Below are 25,336 nucleotides of genomic sequence, written 5' to 3'. Positions count from 1 at the left end.
CCCAATTCGAAGGAGATGTGCATTTAACGTGTAGTGATTGGACATGAGTCTGGACATCACACGAATGAAATCCCTACTCACATCCAGTCCCCTGAACCATGCCTTTGTCGATATTTTCGGAATAATTGAGTGCATCCACCGACCCAGATCATCTCTATCCCAAGATGCTTGCCAGCTGGCAAGTGTTCTTTGGCGAGACGAACTATAGAATTCGTTGAAAGCAATCGGTCGCTCATAAATTTCACCCTCAATAGCACCACGTTTGGCTAAATTATCGGCTCTTTCATTGCCTGGAATGGAGCAATGAGCCGGGACCCAGACTATAGTGATTAGATAATTATTATTCAATATGTCGTTCAGACACTGTTTTATTTTACCCAAGAAAAACGGTTCATTTTTGCCAGCAGCGATTGAGCGAATGGCTTCAATTGCACTCAGACTATCTGTGAAGAGGAAATAATGGTTTGGAGATAATGTGACGATTACACTCAAACTATAATGAACTGCTGCTAGCTCTGCTATATAAACAGATGCAGGTTCTTGAAGCCTAAATGAGGCCGAAACATTATTGTTGAACATACCAAACCCTGTCGCTTCTTCAATTCGCGATCCGTCCGTGTAAAACATTTTCTCAGAGTCAATATGCCTGAACTTACTTGAAAATATTTTCGGGATTTCCGTCGAGCGTAGATGATCCGGGATTCCACGCACTTCACGCTGCATGGATGTATCGAAAAATAAAGTTGAGTCAGGGGCACTTAGGATGCTGACACGGATAGGAATATATCTTGAAGGGTTGATTTCCTGTGACATATGGTTAAAATATACTGTCATAAATTTTGTTTGAGATCGAAGCTCGACTAGTCGTTCGAAATTATTAATTACCATGGGATTCAGCACCTCACATCTTATTAGCAGGCGTGATGAAAGCTCCCAAAAACTGAGGGTTAGCAGGACCTTTTTTTCGACCCGTTTTCGGTTCATCCTCAAAGGTGTTATCCTCGCCGAACTTCCTCATTGCATTTCGCACGGCTTTTTCACTTACTCCTTCCATTTTTGCTATTTTTCTCAGTGACAGTCCGCATTCTGTGCACCATTTGTACAGAATTTTTCGACGTTGTTCTGCTGAAAGTCCACGCATTTCGAAACAAACTAATTAAAACGAATAAACAACTGCACAAGTGGTTAGAGAAGAGTGTAAACAACAGGACGCAGCCATAGAAATTGACAGATTCTGAACCATTGCGAAATGGCAGCGGTTTTTGGTTGCGTCCATACTTTCTGGGACAGTCTTTATGTGATGGTTTCGTTTCTCAGCACGCCGTATCGCGCCTTCGAGCGCTATAGTGAGCAACAAATTTGAGAACGCGTCACGCGTGATCTGCCACAATTCACTAAGTCGAACGCTGCTTTCAAGCCTATATTTAGGAGCTTTTTACACACAATCATGGTGCAAATTGCTCAAAATTTACGTCTAATTCAGCAGAGAAAAGATTTAGACCTGATAACGAAAATTGAAGGACCTTCACGAGGGAAATAGCCAGAACCATCGTAACCGCCTTTGTCTTGCCAGAAAGGAGAAAAACTGCATTAACAATTAGGTCTAACCCTCCCAATCTTCCGACGCGAAATCCCACCGTACATCATGAACAGAAAACTGACAGGAAATCCTGTCGCAATTTAAAATAGCTGTCTAGAAAAATTTGGAATTTATGGCGTACTCTTCCAACAAGCTAGGCTGCAAACCGAGTCGAAAACGTGCCTCGAAGGTGACTACTCTGTTTACGAATTGATTGCATCTAGGATTTTTCGATTTATTGACACTATAAAGATCAATTGAAATAAACATTTTCATTATTTCCGATATAATTGCGTTTCCTTTCTTGTAGAAAACTCTCAATATATATAAAATCCATTTAGCAAAAGTTCTAGAAACATAAATGAATATTTATCGTTCTGAGTTTTAGACATTAAAGAACAACTATTGACATCTAGTTGACAAACTTGTTCCAAAAATAACCATATGGGAAGGCTTTTTCACGATTGAGTTATTATTTTGCTTCACAAATCAAAAACTCTAATGCGTTAATCTATACAATAATGTACTTTTTTATACACTAATCAGGTCAGGTAAATTAATCAGTGTCGTGATTTTTTTGGCTTTGTATAAGTTGAAACGACTTTTAGTATAGAAATAATGACCATCAATAAACTGTATTGGTATTGAATTTTAATGAGTGTCGATATGTACAATTTACTATCAGTCATTGCTGATGGTTTATAAAGAAAACTTGCTTAGCCAATTAGATACAAGTTGAAAAATAATGACAACCACATACCGGCACGTACTCATTCCCACTAGTAAACAGTTACAAACTGGTCGGGAACCTTTGCCTGATCGTAAATTTCCATTGTGTGATATCTTCATACACAGAACTGTCCTATAGCGTATCTATGGCAACTATTGATAAACTTTGAAATATTATTCGAGCTTTGATTCAGACAGTCTTTGAAGCTGCCCAGAACGGTGGAATCAAGTATCAACACACAAGAATTTGAAATGCTTGTTTATGTCACTTTTTTGCGCGCTTGTAGAATACCACAGGGCCGTGCGTCATTACAATCACATAGCCAATCAAAATTCTTTTCATTTCACTTGTCACACTGTAAACGGTAAATATCGCTCAGACCACCTCTAAATCATCCTAAAAATATACTTGTTAGTTGCAGTTAGGTCGCGTTTACAATCGGTTGTCTTTCATCTTTCGTAAATGTATTCTACATGGGCAACGGGATAAAAAAAGTGCATGTCGGTGCCGGCATTCGCACAAACAACGTGAGCGATTTAACCCGAAGCCTGTCAGCTTTGACATGTTTTTTAGTCGATCGTCAGAAGTATCCACCGTTGGCTAGCTAAAGTCTACAGTCATGTCACTATTTCATACCGTGTTAGGCGCAGTTTTAACAGCTTGTGGACTGACAGTGGCTGTAAGTGCCTATCATCAAATTAAATAATTATAGTTCAATAGTTTTTACAGCTTTTTAAAGACCGAATCAAAAGTTCCATTAAAAAGTGTGAACAAAGTTACCGTACTAGCACCCTTATGCAGATGTGGAACTGTTTCTTCACCCGTTTCAGGATCATGCGGAGACCTGGTCACGCCGCTTACGTGCTGACGATCGTAAAACATACGCTGGTTGATTGGCTGCCTGACCAACCGCCATCAGCGGGTCCGGTCTGCTTCGTGAGGACAGATCACCCTGTCCGTAATTATTCTCTAATGGGAAATCGCTTTATGATTGCCGGTCTGAGTCCAATCTTCACTCGTTAGCGAAGCAGTAAAATGTGAAGTGTTTAAACAGCCACATTATTGTACATCATATGAGCAATATCGACGCTGCTGAATTGAAATCTCCAGTAAAAGCATTGTCAATGAAGGTCGGGATTAGAAATATAAATTGAACATTTCAATATAACAATCGATCAACGTCTCATAAAGAAAATCATTGCATCAAGGTCGGAAAGTTTTGTCAGTTTAGGATTTTCGACCACCCGGAGATTTAGTCCTATAAGATTTATTCCTGTAGAGACTTAAATAAATATATCAATAACGGTGTTAGTCTCGGACCAAGACTGTGCTACAAAGGAAGGGGTCAGTTCGCTTTCACATCTTATCCAAGTCAGGTGATAAAACAAAACCGCTTACGTTCAGGACAAAAGAAACCAAGTACAGTATTGTGTAGTGAACAATAGAACGGCCTCGAAATGAGTGAACTAAACGAACAAAAGCTACCACCGACACGAAAGAATACAATTGTTGTTGACTTCAGGCAGTGCAAAATTCGACCTTCGATACAAGAACTTGAAGGTTTGCTTAAGGAGCAAATGCATCTTGACATTAAACGTGTGCATTTACTTCGATGCAATAAGACAAATAATGTTGTTTACATCCAGTTTTATAAAGAGTTGGATGCAATTCAATTCGCAAAAGACAATAACAATGTGCACTATGTGGAGCACGAGAACATTAAGTACAAAATTCCAGTATACCTTATGATCAAAAAAGAACCGGAATTTTCATTTTAAAATTCCTGCGTTTGTCCAATCGGTAAACTTTTATTCTCTCAACGTTGGCAACACTTTTCTGTCAAATTTTGACGCATATCGTACGATTCGTTTTTGTTTGGCGTCTATACAAAGAAGTTGAAAAATTTTCGTGTGGCGATTTTTATAATGGATGAAAATTTAGAACAACGTGCGTGCTTCAAATTTTGTGTTGCAAATGGATTTAAGTGTTCCGTTTCCGTGAAACGTTTTCCGAATGATGTTAACGAATCTGAATTGATTGACGAATGTCAATTTGCAAAAAAATACTTTTGTTTTGAAGATTTATCTCATATTTCAATGGGATCAGGGTCATCTCTCCGAAGGCGTTCCGCCAAATGCCATTTCGCCGAAAGCCATTTAACCGAAAGAGCCATTTTGCCAAAAGGGTCATTTCACCGAAAACCATTTCGTCGAAAACCATTTCGTCGAAAACCATTTCGCCGAAAGTCATTTTGCCGAAAGGGTCATTTTGCCGAATTTTTCATTAGACTTAATATCGTGATTGGAATTGATTTAAAAATAAAGACAAAAAAAATGATTTTGTGTTACTCCCGTTTTGTTGACCTACAATCCTACTTCTGGAATGATCTAGAGACTTGAATATTTTTTGTAGGTTTGTTCATGATCCTCAGAACGGAATTCCCAAAAAAAACTTTTTGACTTTGTTAGTGTATCTACCAGGCAATTGTTAGCGGTATTTTCCAATAACTGAGTGCAGAATGACCTAGGGCTATGCAATCACTGTGAAAACCGATTTTTTAACCGAGGCCCGGAGGACCAAATGTCATATACCGTTTGACTCAGCTCGACGAACTGAACAAATGTCTGTGTGTGTGTGTGTGTGTGTGTGTATGTGTGTATGTAACAAAAATATGCATTCACTCTCGGAGATGGTTGAACCGATTTTCACAAACTAAGATTCAAATGAAAGGTCTCATGGCCCCATAACCTGCTATTAAATTTTATCCCGACTTCCAGTTTCGGAGTTACGTGGTAATATGTGAAAATTAGAGAAAAAATGCGCACTCAATTTTCTCTAAGGCGGCTCAACCGATTTTCACAAGCTAAGATTCCAATGAAAGGTATTAAAGTTTACTAAAAAAAATTTTAGAACATTTTATCCGAATCCTACTTCTGGTTCCGGAACTAAAGTGTGTTAAGTGGAAAATTAGCAATTTCATTAGTATTTTTCAGGAACGATGGTCAAAAACAGGTACAAATCCCAAAAAACTGTCTGATGAATTCTTCTAGTTTACGAATTTGTTAGTTTGTGGGCATAAAAACTTAATTCGGCACTACAGGTCCCCCCTTTTCCTGTTCCGGAAGCACCGAAAGTGATGAAGGAAAACTCCAAAAATAGAACTCACTTAGATTTCTCTGCGATAGCTCATATTATATAATAATAATAATAATAATAATAATAATAATAAAAACAATAATAATAATAATAATAATAATAATAATAATAATAATAATAATAATAATAATAATAATAATAATAATAATAATAATAATAATAATTAGCTTGACTTTTTTAGATAAAATTTTTTATTCAAACCTTTTCGTGTACAAGCTTTACGTGGGCGATTGGCCTACATTTTGTTTTTTTTTTTGCTATTGAATCTCGTCATCCTTTTTCTAGGGGGAGATGAGCTTCCATTTCCATCTAACGAGGATCGAGGATCACTTTGTCCGTGGCTTATCTCATTATCCATTGCTTCAACGTCGTGAAAAAGTTCTTCCAGAGAATCTCTCCGTAATGGGACATAGTTTTGCGAATATAAGGATCGATGACGCTTGAGGGAAGATCATGCATACGCACTTCTATAGCACTATCTTCCATATATACTGGAATGTTGTACCAAATGTATTCGTGTTCCACATCGAACTCTTTATCAAACTGGATGTATACAACATTATTTGTCTTATTGCATTTGTATTCTCTCGTACCGGCGGTAGATTTTGTTCGTTTGGTTCACTCATTTCGAGATCGTTATATTGTTCACTACACAATACTGTACTTGGTTTCTTCCGTCCTGAACGTAAGCGGTTTTGTTTTATCGACTGACTTGAATTATATGTGAAAACGAACTGTTTAGCTTGACTTACATTTGCAGAAGTAATAGAAACGCAGGTTCGCTTCGTTTGTTAGATTACGTTTATTTGCTTTAATCGAAATAGGGCATGAGATAGTAAGTCTTTGTTGGACTATGGTCAAAACTGTTTTAATTTGTAGGTTATATTTGTTGCTGTCAAACGAATCAACTTCGACTATTCCGGTCATCTGAATCCGGTTTCGGAAGAATTGGAAATGGTGATTAAAAACTACAAAAAGGATCTCGCTCACTTTTCTTGAAAATGGCCAAATCGATTTCCACAAAGGGGTTCAAAGGAAAAGTCTTGCAGTTTCATACGGATTTCCTAAATTTGTTGTGAATGCTACTTCCGGTTCGGGAACTACAGGCTAAACAGGATATGTAGAGTTTGTTAGACTTCCTATTTCTATTCAATGAAAAGTTGTTTCAATACGAGAAAGGTATCATTACACCACTAGGTGGTTTAAACAGGTTTTTTCTCTTGTCTTATGAACATTATTTGATTTTTTTCGCAGTGGCTCCCGTGTGTCCCCTCAGACAGTGGGCCCGAAATCGAGCCATTTTTTCAATATTGTTGGTGTTAGATGTTTAGGCTTTGAATTCAATCAATTAATGGATCCAACACCGTTAGCTCATCATCCAATGTCTTTTATTCTGTATAAAACCCAATTTAATTATTCACACTTCCATATGCCGTTCATACAACACGCAAGATATTAATCGATGCCTGCACCTCATTCTACTGTTCCTTCGCCAGCGATAATGATTCGTTGATTGTTATTACATTAATAAACGGACAACATGAAATGACATTACCCCACTTTGGATCGAACCAAACTCTATGTTCGGGAGGGTTTATTTTCCTCATGCTGACAGCAATAATAAACCAGTAGGCGGCTATCTCATCCGACTACCGTTTCAAATTACTATCCAAATCCGTATGCGCCAACCAAATGATGGAACATAAATCAAGCAGTTCAATGCGAAACCGGTAGCCGGCATACATTTCACCGACAAAGTTGTCAACTAAACGAGTACCATTAAATGCAATTACACGCCTCCTGCATTCACTACAGCACAAGGCATAAGGTGCGTGGCCTAAAGAAGTCAATAACCAACCAAGACCCATGGGGGTAAGACATGTTTTCCACATCAGGTACAGCCGCCATCAACGCATTCCACAAAATGCTTAATTTATGTGACTATTTCATGTGTAATTCATAAGACAAGACCAAATCAGGGAGGATTTCCTCTGTGGACACGAATTATCACTTTTTGTATCTTTATTGAATACGTACAAACCTGTGTAAAATAACACGCAACCTTTTCCTTGCTGTCGATCGAACTGTTGAAGTACTCACTGAATTCATGCAAAAGTTTACTCGACTGAAATAAATCAATTTTAATTGCTTTTACTATTCAACTTAACGAACGAATAATATAAATTATTTTTCGTTGGCCTAAACAAGAACGATTTATGCGCAAAGCGAACAAGCATATTTTTCATCTATGTCATTAACGAAACGACTAGTATAATCGACTAATGGTTGAACAATTTATGGCTGGTTATATATTTGAACAGAATTGGATAGCGCTGCAGTTTTGTTACAATAAGCATGTGATTTATTCAGTAATGGGTATTCCAATATCTGACATCTTTCATTATGCAATTCAATTGAAAAGAAAAAAGATCATTGCTCTACCCAAATAAGTGATAAGGAATCTTGTCGTTAATTTTGAGACAATATTCATTCAGTTATTATACTCGATGTAAGGTAAGAAGAGGTACGTTCGAATTCTGCTCCAATACATACCATTATTTCTTCAGAAATTTTTTCGATAATTGTAAGACCGAAACAAAATACTGCGGTATAAGTTTCCTCAGTACTCAGCTATTCAACTTGAACCACTAGTAGGCGTGAATGAATCATAAAAAATGGTTCAAATGACACGTTCCTTTGGTTATTTGGAGATTTGTGCTTTAGAATCGTAGAGGAGCCTTGATGAAAATAATACTCTTACTTTGTTTACTTTCATTTTTTCCTATCAGGTGTACAACTTTGCTTCCGCCATTTTCCGATAGGGGGCTGTACCGGCTGAGGCTGGTCTAAATACATAGATGACAATGCCTTTAAAGTGAGTGTGTACAGTGCCTAACGAATTGTCATCGCCGTTTCAGTGACAGTTGGTCTTGTTTTATTATTATTCATGCTCGAAAATGTCTGTTTATGTGCCCAATTCTCGCCATTTGCGGGAAATTTTACTTTTCTGTTACAATTCGAAAAAAATGCCGCTGAAGCGCATCGAATGCTCTCAGAAACTTACGGTAATGCTGCTCTGAGTAAAAGAACGTGTCGGGAGTGGTTACAACATTTTAAAAATTAGATTAGATAGCTTTCATATAGCTGCTGTTAAGAAGGCCAAAATGGGACAAATGAGGACCCGGCGCGTTCCAGCAAGAACATCCGGCCATATGAAAAAAAATTTCGCTATACCAGCTTAAGCTTGCCTAATGGTTTGTTTGTTAGAAGGGTGCGTCTTACTAATTTCAGACCTTCAGGGAGAAACATAAAGCTTCCCCCAAGTGACTCAGGTTGGCAATCCACTCCATCATTCAGTTATTCACTTGTAACTCCCTGTCCCTCCCCGTTGTCGATATAATTGAATATAATACAATATAATATAACATAATGTAATAAAATATAACATGATATAACGCAATGCAGTTGAATACCATACAACATAATACAATAAAACATAAAATAATATAGGATGATAATATATAATAATATAACAGTTAATGTAGCAGTTTGCTCTTCTTTCGTCGCAGTACCGCAGGAAATATGATATTTCTCTTTCCAGTAATAATAATAATAATAATTATTATTATTATTATTATTATTATTATTATTATTATTATTATTATTATTATTATTATTATTATTATTATTATTATTATTATTATTATTATTATTATTATTATTATTATTATTATTATTATTATTATTATTATTATTATTATTATTATTATTATTATTATTATTGTTATTATTATTATTATTATTTTTTATTTTTTTTGCGATATTCTCCTAACCAGAGATCATTTTTTGTAGAAACAGACAATGAAAATTATAGAATGATAGTACTCAAGGGAGAGCAAGGATGTGAAAATATAGAACGGAATAATGAGATGTGACGGAGGGTCATTTAAGCAAGCAGAAATCTTCTAGTAACTTAACCTTTACCTTCTACCAGAGGAGTTGGGCTTAGGCATCTGAACAATGCGAATCACACAAGTCTCTGGTATGTCGGAAAGTAGTGATAAAGGTCTTTTACCATTTACTATCCGAACCGGTACAATGATAAACATTGCACTTTAGGATAGGATTTAATTTACAAGCCATAAGCCATCTCGCACGCTCTCATTCTGCCACTAACGCAGAAGGCGACAGCACCCAGTCGACGCCGTTCTTCTGACCAAATGTCATCACAGACATACGGGGAGGCATGAGATAGGAACTTGTGAGGACCCAGTTATCTCACCATTTGACGACCCAAAAAAATCGTATAACTTCGGAGATCCGCAAAAAAGTTAAACCCGAAATAATTTTGTTATGCCAAGTGCCCTGAAACTACGGGAATCGTCGAGATATAGTGCTATTAAAAAATCAATTCTCGGACACAAAAATTTTCCAAGTCTCAGAGAGTTGGTATTTTTGAAACAAAATTAAATCGAGATAATACCAGATCTCGTCGTTTCATGCATATCAAAGCCATTTGTCACCAAACCAAAATGAACTGGATGAACGCTACATCAAATCTATGATAAAATATCTTAAAACAAAAAATTTACATTGCGTCGCAAAAATTTGTTCAATGTATAAAGCAAGTTCAAATGGTCTTGCAAGCCAGTAGTCGTATGTTCGAGCCCCGAGCTCGAAGGATTCTTAGTGTCAGCAGGATCACAGCACAAGCCATGCTATGATTCTGTACACTAAGAATCGACTGCGAAGTCTGTTGAATTAGAATGGTCAAATTCCACAAAAGGAATGTAATACCAAGGCTTTGTTTTGCTCTAAGAAGCAAAACTGCTGAAAAATCAATTCGAAAATTGTTCAATACTGATGTTATAGAAACGCGAAAACTCGAAGCGAAAACACCTATTTTCATTGTACTCTTATGATTAATCCATTGAACAAAGACAGCAAATCTCACTCTAACTAATGGATTTACTGTTTTTTCATCTTTTATAGATATAAAAATAGTTAAAGCATTCGCTCAAACTGAGGCTGAGTGTCACATACCAATCGATTCAACTCGACGAACTAATCATATCTGTGTGCGTATGTATGCGTGTCTGTATGTGTGTCCAAAACTCAGAGGTGTGATTCTCAGAGAAGGCTGGGCCGATTTTTAACAAACTAGTTACAAATGGAAGGTCTTCCAGGAAGTATATACGCTATTGTGTTTGTTTTTTGATCTGATAATTAATTTCCGAGTTTTACCAAGTTTTATTTCAAAATTAGCAGTTGTTTTATTCAAAGTGATAACTCACTTACATTTTTATAACTGAAAAGTTTGTAACTGCCTTCAAGAATTGTCATTGAAAGAACGAAATTTTCATATCACTAAACTATATTCAAAAATATATGTATATTTTTTTAAATAGTCCTGATAATTTTAATAAACATTGTGTCCTGTTTATTTCAATAAAGCAATCGATGACCAATCTTTCTAGTCACAATACAACTAAAAACATGTGGATCGATAAAAAACATTTCGTCGAACTGAGTCAAATGGTATATAATGGTGTATATTTTCAGCACTTCTAATACCTTTCTATAGAGAAAGGCAAAAAGATATCATCTCACTACTATGTAGATTAAGAACGTTTTCGTATGTGAGATACTGGAGCCGTTACCCTATGAGTTTCCCATACTCCCGTCGGCATCAGGTAACAATGCAATATTTATATATGAGAAAATTTACAAAGACAAAAATATAACGTCGTTAGTACATATATGTTACTTTTTGGTCATCGTTCCATAATGATTTTCTTGAGTTATGAAGACGACTTTAATTATGTAACCAGTAAACTTCTATTATTCAATAATTCAGTCTTTAAAATTCTGTTCTAATATAGATAAGTATTTGCAGTTATGTGGTACAAGAAGGATAGGAAATTATGTATAATTTATCATAATAATAAATAATAGTGAACAAACTTCCATCTGAAAAGTTTTCCTTTCACGAAAAACCTAAAACTTTTTTGAAATTCAAGAAAGAACTTTCGCTGGTGCCTTTCACCGTTGTTTTGATGATTTTTTTTTTCTTTAGTTAATACATAGCAACATTTCTTTACGGGGTACGTTTTGTCCCATCATAACTTTTGTATTAACGGATTTAAGAAACAGAGCAAACATAATCATAATCTAATTCAATCTAATAAGCATTCTAAAATAGAAACTATTCCAGCATCTGAAACGGAAACTTCGTATAAGTGATTCTTCTCAACATATAATCCTTGGTTTAATATGCTCAATGAAAATTTGACAGTTTTCTAAATGTACACTCTTCCGACAAAATGGTATGCTTCGAGATCGATCGACGGATCTACCGAATAAATCGAGCTATGTTGTTGTTGATGTATTAATCAACTCAATCTCGGTTCATCGATTCGAATAGATGGAATCAATTGATTCAACCGATTCCGTCTATTCTAATCGAGGAACCGAAACGTCGATAGTTGCCTATGTTAAATCCTATGATAACATGCAACAAATTAATAATTTTTTATTGGGTGTTTGCGTTATATAATATATTTTTTGACGATGCAAAAATCGTGATGTTAATTGATATAACGCGATAACTAGACTTGAAAATCTAATGTTCTCAATTTTGTGTTCATTTTTTGCATGCTGTAGGGACGGCGCAGTTTCATTGCTTTTGTTTATTCTGATCAGTACTGATCCACGTGTATTGTATTCAATGTCAGTTTTGGTATAACGTTACCGAAGAGGACTTGATTCCAAGCCGACAAATAATAATATACAAAAACCAGCTTTCAGCGTATGTACTTAAATTACCGCATCCATACCCGGCAAGCTTGTCAATCAATCAACATTTGCTTCATAAGCACCAAAATAAATCCCTTTTCAAAATTACCGAATTCCCATAAAGAGTCATAAAAACATTTTTCATATCGGCATCGTTGAACAATCGAAGCAGTTGAGAACATGTTTCATGAAGACAAAACAATCCCTCAGGGCCCGAGGTAGACCGACTGAGGTTCCGGTTCGGGATGTGTTGGCGAGTCGGGATAGTTCATATATGCTTCTGATATACCAGTTCCTCAAACACATTAATATACAAGTGTAATCTGTTACATCTTGCTTAGAAAGTTCCTCCTATTTATCGACGTTATTTCAACTGTGGCTAAGAATTATTTTCACCTGCAGGCTCGACACTAACTTCCGCCGATTATCCCGATTCCTCATCTGTCCACCATCTTCATCGGAACTAACAAGATCTTTTTGCTGTCACTAACCTTTTCGCTTCCCCCCTCCCCGTCTCTTCTCCATCTCGATGTCAACTAATTAGATCTCTGTCGTTCTTAGTCATTTCGTTCCCATATCCCCATTTTACTTCGTTTTCCGCAATATTTACTTCTCTATATTTTTTCGTTATATTTACATCACCATCATCGCCCACGGAAGGTCGCTCTAGTCATGCGGGACACCCGCCGGGTATTCGTAGCCTGGGGGTGTTTCCCGCGGACCCACACAGACCGAGGGATGCGGCCAATGTCATCTGGAAGACTCATGATATATTCCACCCACCGGCCGGTGCCGATCGCCAGCTGAAGGTTGGATCTGCCAAAGTCGACCACTGCGACCCCAATACAACATTATCCAATCATACTATCCTAGTTTTAAGTTAGTCGTTAATAAAATTAGAAAAAGTCCTTGGCACCTTAGAGCTAAAGCAGTGTGCCTTAAAAATAATTATATTATTGAATAAAAAAAAAAATGAAGACAAAACGAAACGCGACGCCCTTCTTGAACTATTCAGACGATTTCTCTTTGGCTTCCGACTGCGTCCCTATTTCTTTCATGCGTTACCGTGCAACACTCGCATACCTGAATTCACATCAAAACGTGTCACGACTCGCGCCAAAGCTTGTCATCAACCCGCAGCTGAAGGTGTCCGGAGGATCCTCCTGGTCAAGTTTCTCCCCGAATTTCATTCAACCGTACGTTGGTTTTGCTTTTTTGTATGTTGTCTTGTATGGCAGATTTCCATCGAAGGCCACCCAGTTCGTGAAATGAGTTCGTGCTTGCGTATGTGGCGCTTCTTGAAGAAAGTAAAACTATATTCTGTTTCGCTGGTCTGGCACAAGCTGCCAATCACGATTGGCATTGTTACGGAAAATGAGTAATATGACTTAATTTGTTGTCACCACCGTCGCTCGGGAGTTGTATCTTCATGCATATGAAAACATTCGGCGGTGGTCGTGGCTGAGGTCTTTTCACTTTATTCAGAGCTCTTAGCGGCAGAGCAAGCGTGAGGTATACGAGTAAGTTGTTTCGAAATAAAATCAGGAAATTGTCACTTCGTGATCATTGCAGCCAGTTATATGCATATTCTCGCTGCATATTTAGCGTGAGCAACTTATAAAAGTGGATCTATTTTATGCCAAACTTTCAGTTTTAATAAAGGTTCAATCGGGTCGAGATCGTTCATCGCAAATGGCACGATTATTTCTATACGTTTTTTGTTTGACGATCCATGCAGCTCGCGGGGATGTTTTTGCTGCTAAAACTTTAACCAGAGCGCTAGTTCCTCCTAAACGGGACAGTGACTATCGAAACACTCAATCGTCCACAACGCAACTTCCGGAGGTAATAATCAATCGCTTACCACCTGGTTCAACGGCCGCTACACAACGAGATACCCAAGGATATTTCTATGACCCTCCCAACAATGGTTATCTGCCACCGGACAAACCGTTTGCGGATGAACCACTACCGCCCCCACAATTACCACCGTTTTCTAACGAGTATCCATCAGTGGATGACCAATATCTACCACCCAATGACGATCCTGTGTTTGCCGATCCACCTGTCAATGACTACCTTCCTCCACTTCCATCACCTCCACAGCAGGATGAAATAATAATCGTTACAACTGCACCGGGATATTTCTACGAGCCACCAAGCTCTTCACAGTCTCCTTTGGCAGATGAAGGATTCGTTAACCCGCCAGCTAATGAAAACGGTTACCATTACAATGTTCCTACTAACGGCTACCTACCTCCCGTGGGTCGATCTTTGCGTGATGATGTTCCTAGTGGTGTTCCAATAAGACTTCAGTTAAACGAGCTAACCTGCCTACCGAGCAGTGGAGGTTTCTTTAGATCCACGTTAACAGTTCAAAGTTCCATTGACAGTACACCAATTGTAGACGTCGAATCCGATGGGAATGATTTGAGTGTTTGTAATGTGCGTATTGAACAATCGCGACTTTTAGTGAATATTGATGCTAGTTATTTTGCAAAGTGTGGTGTTCAGCGATGTGGTAGCAACAATGTTCGTGAATTATGTCTACGCTTGAGGTTTCCGCAGATATTGGGGATGCGAACAGCTTCAGATGCGATTCTGACTCTGCAGTGTAAAATTCAACAACGGGTAGTTGCTCGAACACATGCCTTTCGACTGGGTATCAGTAACGATGTTCAAGGCAGGAGTTCCTCCGGGACATTTGCCTTCGGAGGATCTCAACGTCCATTTCGATCTCAACTTGGTCTTTTTCGGAAACAAGAAAACGGAAATGGATTCACCCGTGCTCTTGAGCCAGGAGGATCCGTTTTACTAGGTGAAGATCTAATTCTCAGAACGCAAGTGAAAAGCGGCGATGGTGAGTGAACAGAGACAAATTTGCAATTCCGAGGTTTTCCGCCGGTTTTCTACAGAACTTCACGTTTCAGGCTGGAACCATACGAGACTTTCCGAAGTGGCAATGCAACGATTATCACCCACGGGAGGGGTGCTGAATACGGCAACGCTAGTTACTACCAAAGGATGCCTCAATCCCACCATGAAAGCGATCTGTCCGACTGCTCCCGTACCGGAATCACCGTTAAGTTACAGGCTGGCATTCCGGGCGGCAATGTTCCAAGGAATGCACAGTGGAGATGAAATGGTTCTACGCGTACGCGTTGTCGGTTGTGTTGATCGTCGCGAGTGCTCTGTGGTAAGTTCAGATTCGATTGCATAGTATAATTTCATTGAGGAAGTAGTTTAGCTTAGTTTAAATATTGTCATATCAACCAACTTACAAGGTGGCAAGTGACCGGTAAAATCGGAAATTTGGTTTCACTGGGAAAAAGTCGGGAATTTTAGTGCAGAGCCGGCAAAAATATGACTAACTCAAATATGAGTTACCATTTTTAACATCATGACTTTTTATTCAATAAGTGTAAAGTAGGAGGTAATACTCAATGTAGCGTTTGAGCGAGAAAATCAGCAAAAGTGTTGAAACAATTAATTATCGCATGTAACATCCGGAAATTTTTTAGTAAAATAATTAAAAATTTCTAGGAGCCAGTGTTTTTCAGTTGGCTAATAATTGTCCTAATTTCATTATAATTTGTCTCAGTAATGTCATCTTGAGACAATCATTTTTGTGTGAGTTATTGATTTCACCAGGACTCACAAAACGTGAAAAAGTTGCCAACTTTGACATTATCCAACGTTTGCAGGAAGTATTTGATTTCCTTCTTCGAAAGCTGAATCTGGTTTCTGAGGACTTGTAAAAAAAACTTAGAAAGATTTAGAATATGGTTTGATTTGTTCAGTGAATCTATGTTTTATTATCTTTTGTAGGTCCATAGTGGGATCACAAGAATGTTGATATTTATGTTGACGATGGAGCAGTTTATGATAGGAGAATTAAATTTAGTTTGAGCTTTTGGAGCTGATAGACTCTCGATATCAGCCGAATTTTCCAAAATAATTTCAAGATTCACATTGTTTTCAGTATGGGATTTGTATCCTATCCGATTAGTTATAAGGTGGTAGAACTAATAATTGATTTAATCATTGCAAATTCAGAATGTTAAAAAATGTTACATTGATCTGCTAGAACCAGATCAATTGTAGAAGAATTTCTCATAGAAGATAAACTAGTTGGGATATTTGGAAATAAAACTGGCTAGAAACCAGTTCATTATAAAGAACTCGTACTTTCTGATCATTTTTTCTGGTTATTCTACCAGTGATACTAGCATTTAGAATACTGTTTGGAAAAATAGATCGATATCGTGTGCGTATTTTACAGCTATCATTTGATTTATTTGCTCACCAACGCATTAAAAATGGCGGATGTACCTATTGTTTATTGACTAAAAATCTACTTTAATCCATCTAGTGGTGTAATAATGCCTTTCTCATGGGAATAGTATTTTCAGAAATATTACTGTGGTATTCTAAAAAAAACTTCTCATTGAATAGAAACAGGGAAGTTTGTTCGGGCACAAACTAGCAAAGCCTAAAAATCAAAATATTTTCGTACCAAAATCAGATTTTTTTCAGTTTTTACAGTATTGGCCTAAGTGACGATTTGAAATTTTAAACACACTTCTCCCAGTAGTAAACTCAGTCAGTTTAGTCGTTTCGGATAAAAGTGAGTTAGTTTCATTTTGAAGATGTTGTAAGTTTGTGTGGTCTTTAACTTACAAGACCTGTAAACTAGAGGAATTAATGACCTATTTTCGAAAAATTTGATCATCTTTACATCTTTACCTATGAAAGTAAACCTTCGAATCTGCTGTTTTGTTTTTCATTCATCACTCTATAATTCCGTAACCGGAAGTTTGATCCGTACCGAAGTGAGTCGAATGGTATATGACACTCGGCCCTCTGGGCCTCGGTTCAAAATTCGGGTTTCACAGTGGCGTGGCATCAGAACGGTTTCGCTAAACTTCAGATACATGTAAATCTAATAAATAAATTGAATTTTTTCGATTTTATATATATACACATTTTTTTTCGTCTGACATGACATTGTCAATAATTGAATTTATGTTTTCCATCAGAATACATGATTTGGTTATTACCATGAAGACATCATTTGCTTTCGCAATTCTGAGATTTTTGTGTAGGGGAAATTCTAAGCCTACTTGTATTGTGTAATGGGTAAAGGAACTTATATACTAACTTACTAATGTATTAGTTAGAGTGAATCGATTCAATTGAAGATGTCATCGATTTTTGTCGGAATTTGCTTATAATATTAAGAGACATTACATCTAATGGTTCTATATTTGTGAGTCTGTGTAACTCATTTGTACTAAACCAGGGAGGACGCTTCAAAATCATTTTCAGAATTTTATACTGAATCCTTTGAAGCCTTTTCTTCCGGGTGGAACAACAACTTGACCAAATTGGTACTGCATAAAGCATGGCCGGTCTGAAAATTTGTTCATAAATTAACAATTTGTTTTTTAGATAGAGATTAGAATTTCTGTTTATAAGAGGGTATAAACATTTAATATATTTATTACACTTTGCCTGGATTCCTTCAATGTGATCCTTGAAAGTGAGTTTTTTGTCATACGTTAAACCTAAGTATTCAGCTTGATCAGACCATGTCAATTCCAAGCCATTCAATTTGAGAATGTGATTATTGTTTGGTTTAAGAAAAGAAACTCTTGGCTTATGAGGAAAGATAATTAATTGCGTTTTTGCTGCATTTGGTTTAATTTTCCATTTTGACAGATAATCACTGAAAAAACCTCGTTTTAGGCGACTGCAGATCACTCGTAGATTTCTACCTGTGGCTAACAGACTTGTGTCGTCACAGAATAGCGATTTCTGACAACCAACGGGTAGATTTGGAAGATCAGAAGTGAAAATATTATACAAGATTGGAGCTACGCTCGAACCCTACAGATTTACAATTCTGATAGCTAACCTGAAGGGTACGATCAGTTAAATAATTTTGAATCATTTTGATCAAATAAATAGGAAACTGGAAATCCATTTTTGCCATTAAACCTTTGTGCCAAACACTGTCGAATGCTTTTTCTATGTCTTGAAGAGCAACTCCAATGGACAACCCAAAAGATTTGTTTGCTTTTATCATGTTCGTTACTATGACAAGTTGATGAGTAGTTGAATGTTCATGACGAAATCCAAACTGCTCTGGTAAAAAAATTGAATTTTCATTTACATGAGACATCATTCTAAACAAGATAATTTTTAAAAAGTTTACTGATAGAAGAAAGTAAGCTAATTGGTCGATAACTTGATGTTTCTGCTGGGTTTTTATCAGGTTTGAGGATAAGAATTACTTTGGCGTTTTTCCATCTTTTTGGGAAGTAAGCTAATGAAAAACACTTGTTGAAAATTTTAACCAGGAGTCTCAAGGCAACATCGGGAAGATTTTTAATAAAAATTTTTTTAAATTCCATCATTACCAGGAGCCTTCATGTTTTAAGTTTCCTAATAATTGATTTAATTTCATCAAAATTCGTCTCAATAATGTCATCTTGTGATAACACTTGGGTTGAAATATGCTCATATTTCAGTGAGACTTCATTTTCAATAGGACTCACAACGTTTAAATTAAAATTGTGGACACTCTCGAACTGCTGAGCAAGTTTTTGAGCTTTTTCGCCATTTGTAAGAAGTATTTGATTTCCTTCCTTGAGAGCAAGAGTTGGTTTCTGAAGTTTCTTAAGATCCTTAGAAAGTTTCCAGAAAGTTTAGAATATGGTTTAATTTGTTCAACTTCGTTAGCGAAATTTTCATTTCGCAAAAGAGTGAATCTATGTTTAATTTCTTTTTGTAAATCCTTAACTATGTTTTTCATAGCAGGATCACGAGAACGTTGATATTGTCGTCGACGAACATTCTTCAACCGAATGAGAACCAGAATTTTCTAAAATAGTTTCATGATCCAAATGATTTTCAATGAGAGATCTGTAATCCAACCAATTAGCTCTATGATAGTTGAATATATAACTAATTGGATTAATTAGAGCTTCGTTGGAAAGTCTGAATGTTACAGGAAGATTATCTGAGTCAAAGTCAGCATGTGTAATCGGTTCACTACAAATGTGATTTTGATCTGTTTGAACCAGATCAATTGTAGACGGGTTTTTCACGGAAGAGAAACAAGTCGGATTACTGGGATGAAGAATTGTGAAGTAACCAGCTGAGAGTTGATTATGAAGTATTTTACCATTACTGTTACTTTGCCTACAATTCCACTGGACATGCTTAGCATTTAAGTCCCCTATTACGAAAAATTTCGGTCGATATCTTGTGAGCTTTTGCAAATCGCCTTTAAAGAAATTTAATTGTTCGCCGGTGCATTGGAATGCCAAATATGCTCCAGCGATGAAATAAATTCCATGAATGTTTTCGACTTCGATTCCCAAGCTTTCAATAACTTCAGTATTGAAAGAAGGTAAAATTCGATATTTATAATATTATTTGCAAATTGCCATCCGATTTGAAATGCTTCAAAAAGTGATGAAGTCGAATTCTTTCGGATGACCATTTTAAAAAGATGATCTTGTAGGTAGATCATTTAATTTTATGTTATATCGCCTAAATCAACTTCGTTTAAAAAAGCGAATGGCATTGAAGGAATATTGATATATAGATTTCTACCTGTTACACTAGTGTAACTACCATTAGAAGAAGATGACTTGGCCGATCTACATATTAATAAATTGTGTTCGTTAGAAGATGAACAGGAAGGCGTTCCTGTGTTTTGATTATTTACATTAGAAGAATTAAGAGGTATTTGTCTACCTGTCATCAAAGCGTAACTGTCATTAGAAGAAAATGATGACGAGATCGATCTACCTGTCAATAAATGGTTTTCGTTAGAATAGGAAATGGAAGGCGCACCTGTTTTTTGTTTTAAATAAATAAGAATTAGCCGTGGCATTTGTAACGGTTTTTTGATTTTCAGGTATGTTCTGTAAATTTAAGATCGTTGATTTGACTTGTTGTCTAAGCGAACGAGCGTTTAAAATTTTTCCCTGACAGGACATTTCAAATAATTGGATTTATGATATCCATCGCAATTTGAACATGTAAATTTATCAGTGGTTTCATTCATTAGACAAACATCTTTCGATTTACCACAATTCAAACACCGTATATCCCCGTATATGACAATTTTGGTTCCATGGCCGAAGCCTTGGCAAAGACGACATTGCGTTAAGTTTGCAATACGATTATGCCGTTTATAATGTTCCCAATGAATTTTAATGTGGGAAATGAAACGTACTTTTTCTAAAGTTTTCAAATTGTTTACATCACTTCGATTGAAGTGTATTAGGTAAAGTTCATGGGAAATTCCAGAGCGTGGTTTAGAAGTACCATTCGCTCTTTTTTTCATAAGTATTACTTGGGAAGGGGCAAAACCAAGAAATTCTTTCAGTTCATTCTACCAAGACTCGACATTCTCCTCTTCGTCCGCAGGCATTTTTGAAATGAATAAAATTTGAAATTAAATTAACTAGGCTAAATTAGTCTTCGATTAGACTCCTAGTTTGAAAAAGTCTTGATAAAGACTGATTTTGTGGTAGTCTTAATAAAGACTTATTAGTTCGAAAAATAGTTCTTTGAATAGCTAGCCTTGGAAAAAGGCTGATTAATTTCTTAGTCTTGAAAAAGACTGATTATATTAGAATATCACTCTTTGTATAGCCTTGAGAAAGGCTGACTAATTGTTAGTCTTTAAAAAGACTGTTAGTGATTCAGGTAGCCTTGAAAAAGACTGAAGCCTCGAATGAATAAAACTCTAAGTAGCCAGAAAAAATTTCCAGGAGCCAAGAGCTATGCGCGTGCGGTGCGAACGACTGTTCAACACCGACTGATTACCACCATTTGAACAACATATGGTCATATGACAATTTGTTGTACCATGACTGAAGCCCTGGCAATGAATATATTGTGTTAGGTTCAGTGCCATCACGCTGTTCATAATTTTCCCATCCAACTGAAATTTCGACTTTCACTATGAGAGGAATGAAGAAAGTTCAGTTCGAAATGCTTTGAAATTGGAAGCATAGATTTGTTGTTGATTTTCCATAGCGACAAACGAATTTTGTCCTGTGTCGCTAAAATTCGATTCTGAAAGAATATCGTATATGTTGTTAGCTGGAATCGGTTATACAGGAAGAGGATTGTTCTTTATTGACTATTTTTTTATTTATATATCGAAATCTCCGGAAAATACTACAACCCTCAACTAGCGGGCCTAGTATAATGTGCTTTTTTCACATGGGATATCTATTTAAAACTTGAATTAAAAAAAAATAATAAAAGAAAACTAAGCAGAAGTGATTTAGGCCTATTCTAAAAACGTGCTTAACCCATCTAGCACTGAGATGAAGGCCCTTATTACGAGTATCACTACACGGTGAAAACCAAGTGAAGTGATTTTTACCTTATTATCGGTATCACTTCACGGTGAAAACGAAGTGAAGTGAATGTTGGTCTTTATCACGAAATTCGCTCCAGAGAAAAAAGTAATTATTTAGATGAGCTTGTTGTTATTACGAACATCAAATCACATTTTTTTTTGACTAGAAAAGCTGGTCGTCGACTGCTTTATTAAAATAAACGGGACAAAATATTTATTAAAATAATCAGGACTTACAAAAAAACCTGTTTTAATCCATCTAGTGGTGTAATGATGCCTTTCTTATATCAATCATACTATCATATAAAATACTGTGGTATTCTTCAAAATAATTTTCTTCGATTCTTAAAAGAATAACCGAAATCGGTTTGTTTGACCGTCTACTGATAAAAACTATCCATTGGAAAAGATTTGAGGACGATTTAGAAATATTTTTTAATGTTTTTCCCCATTTTAAGTGATGGTATACAATTTTTAACACACTTTACCCTATATTTCCGGATCCGGAGTCGGATCCGCATGAAATTCAGGAATTACATATGGGACCACAGGACCTTTCATTTGAACCTAAGTTTGTGAAAATCGGTCGCGCCATCTATGAGAAAAGTTAGAACACATATTTTCTTTATTTTGCACATTTTACCCCATAACTTCCGAATCGGAAGTCGGATCCAAATAATATTGAGGAATTTTTTATGGGACCTCAAGACCTTTCATTTGAATCTAAGTTTGTGAAAATCGGTTCAGCCATCTCTGAGAAAAGTTAGTGCAAAAAAACGTTACATACAGACATATACACACACACATACACAGACATTTTGCGTACTCGACGAACTGAGTCGAATGGTATATGACACTCGGCCCTCAAGGCCTCGGTTCAAAAGTCGGTTTTCACAGTGATTGCAAAACATACATAACATAACATACACATATATATTTATAATATATTTGAGTGATATGGAAATTTTGTTTCTTAGAAGTTGTAGTTGAAGTCAGTTACAATCTTTTTATTTAGTTATAGAAATGTGTGGGTTATCACTTTGAATTCGAAGATAGTGCAGAATTTCAAATATAAGTATTAGCACGTCACAGTAGAATAATTATGTTGCCAAAATGGAACCGTGCTAAAAATAAATCGAACCGAAATACTATGCTGAAGAGTAATTCAATCTTTCAACCATTGTGTATGATTTTGAACGTCAATTTATCGTGCTTCGTTCGAAACCCCTACTATTGAGATATGGCGGCAAAATCAACTACAAAAAATATCCATATATCCGTGAAGGAATCTATCCAGAAACAAAAACAATAGCATACATACTTCCAGGAAGACCTTTCGAAACCGGGTTGGTTGTTCAGCACATAGGGCACTGGTCCTACAAGCCATTGTCGTATGATCGGGCCTCGACCTGAGAAGATTTTTAGTGCTAGTTGGATCGTAGCACCAGCCCTGCAATGGTTATGTACGCTATGATTCGGCTGCGAAGCCTGTTGAAACATTCGATCATTGTTTTTATATTGCAAAAATTACCTGGCACAATTATATCATTCAAAAATCCGTGATGAATTATGATTACCCTTACAAATAAGACGTAATTTGTTGTATCATTATAAGGATGTAAATAGTATGAATCCATGCTTAATAGAAGGAATATTACGAACAATTTTAATGAAAACTAAATAACGACGTCCCTGCCGATTATGAGCGGTAAATCACTTTTGCAGCAACATTATACAACCTTTTTAAAATCATCACTTGGCGAAGGTTGGTTATGCGGCAAATATGCCGAACAATAGACATCCTTCCTGTCTATACCATGGAAGAATAGAAGAATTTATCATTTATTTGGTTTGGTTTTAATCATTTAAATCCAACGAGTTGCGAAGAATGAAATCGTCCACTGTGTCAGAGCCTCGCTTAACACAGTAAGGGCAAAGCCGAAGTTATTCCGTTCACGACTGCAGTTTTAAGCTCCTGCATCCATTCAGTCATCGGCACGAAAATACACCTTCACTTCGGATTTTTGTGACCTTTTACGACATGGAACAGGAAACCAAATTTGTAACCGATGATTTGTCCTATGCACAAATCATCGGTTGCAAATCTGTTGAAAGCAAGAGGACAGGTTCCATAACGGAGTGTAGCGTGAAGACTTTGTATTGGTATAAATTTTCGAAAATAGTCAATTTATTATCAAAAACAGTATTGATTTGTAATACATAAAAAGCTACCGGTAAATGTATCCCGGAAGTTTAATCGAATGGTTATTTTGAGTATGTATAGGGTAAAAAAGAAGATCTAGTACACAAAACCAAAAAATAATGATCAACAATAACAACAACATCAAAGTACGATAACATTTCTCCATATGAGCTTATACTTGTTTTGTTAAATTCTAGGAAAACTGTGCCACAATTAGATCAAAACGAGAAACAACCGACATCAAAGGAGAAACAACGGAAACAATTGAACACGAGCTCCCGTCGGAAACAGCCACAATTTCATTCAGAATCATGGTACCTTCTGAAGCGACAACTAGGCGAAGCTTAAGTCCTTTGTCAACATCTGTACTCACACTTTGGGCAACAGTAGTAGTTTCCTTAATAATACTTATAGCATTAATTGTGCTGATGGGCCTCATAAAACAGTACGGCCGAAAACAAACTCCCTACGACGAATATCGATCTGATTGAAAACGCAACTTGAACTGAAACGAAATCTATGATATATGAACTGGTAAATACACGTTGGAGTAGCTCACGATTAATGCCTCACTATTAAGATAAATTAGCAAGATCATCATCAGTATACTCAGTCAAGCTACAGTCAAGGAAAATCCAATTTGTTCGTTGAATCTCGTTTGCCGCTGAAAACTAAACGACAATTCATTAGTAGTGGCTGGTGCAACTAGTCCTCGGTTAAATAAGTGATTATATTTATTTATTATAAAGTGCTAAAGAAAAATGCCAACGTGCTGTATAATAATAAAATAGCATTGACTGGATGCTCAGAGAAATCTCCTGAGAGTTCTATTACCTCATGGTCAGAAAAGCTGGTTAACCAAAGCCGGTCTCACAGTTAGTTAAGTAGTTTATACAGCGGAAAAGCTCGCAGTAACGAATTCACGGCATGCCCTACTCTCACCGTTGGTTTAATGACATTATTATACTAATTGTGTATTTATTTTACCTCTAATGAGTGTCGCAAATAAACGGTTCCGAAGAAGTTTATAGTGTATAAAAGTAAGAGTAGATAAAAAGGTGTTTGAATCAGAATTACCGAAGTACATTATTTGTAGTTGATAAAATCACAAAACCATTAAGTTTCATGTACAATCCAATGAATCTCCATATTCCAAGTGACTAAGTCTTTATACAAATAAATGTATATAATGAAAAAAAAAACGCAACATCGAACTGAGAACAATCGATCAATGGCTTGTTCAAAACTGACACGGAAGATCAATCAAAATTGTCAAGCGTACATGAATTTGATTACCTTCCGATAACATTGTTGACTTTCCCTTATTTTTTTTAATCAACGACCAAAGAACAGACGCCGATTGATCGCAGACATCAACCAAAGAAAGGCACCACTCGTGTCCGAACCGGTAGCATATCAGTTCAGCGTCACCGCTTATAGACATTTCCAGTTCGCTTGACTGGTACGCGCCCAGATCGTCAC

At 36.5% G+C, this 25,336-nt stretch overlaps 2 protein-coding genes across 7 annotated transcripts in view; both read left to right on the top strand.

Annotated features, from left to right (window-relative positions):
* Positions 1–25,336, top strand: part of LOC131434860 (bcl-2-related ovarian killer protein) — a 126,838-nt gene that overhangs the window by 71,708 nt on the left and 29,794 nt on the right. The window lies entirely within an intron of this gene.
* LOC131434859 (uncharacterized) lies at positions 13,569–24,906 on the top strand. The gene is made up of 3 exons (XM_058602073.1): positions 13,569–15,120; positions 15,191–15,456; positions 24,052–24,906. Exons 1-3 carry the CDS (start codon positions 13,953–13,955, stop codon positions 24,343–24,345), a joined length of 1,728 nt encoding a protein of 575 aa, XP_058458056.1. The 5' UTR covers positions 13,569–13,952; the 3' UTR covers positions 24,346–24,906.

This window comes from Malaya genurostris, chromosome 3 (assembly GCF_030247185.1).
Source record: "Malaya genurostris strain Urasoe2022 chromosome 3, Malgen_1.1, whole genome shotgun sequence".
In the NCBI taxonomy this organism is placed as follows: Eukaryota; Metazoa; Arthropoda; class Insecta; order Diptera; family Culicidae; genus Malaya; species Malaya genurostris.
The sequence above is the reverse complement of the archived record's forward strand: the minus strand, read 5'-3'. Positions and strand labels throughout refer to the sequence as shown.

Bases quoted from the DNA above. Each gene is read 5' to 3' on its own strand.
- LOC131434859 (XM_058602073.1), top strand. From the start codon at position 13,953: ATGGCACGATTATTTCTATACGTTTTTTGTTTGACGATCCATGCAGCT. The intron at 15,121-15,190 runs GTGAGTGAACAG...TTCACGTTTCAG, and splicing joins GCAAGTGAAAAGCGGCGATG to GCTGGAACCATACGAGACTT. The intron at 15,457-24,051 runs GTAAGTTCAGAT...GTTAAATTCTAG, and splicing joins ATCGTCGCGAGTGCTCTGTG to GAAAACTGTGCCACAATTAG.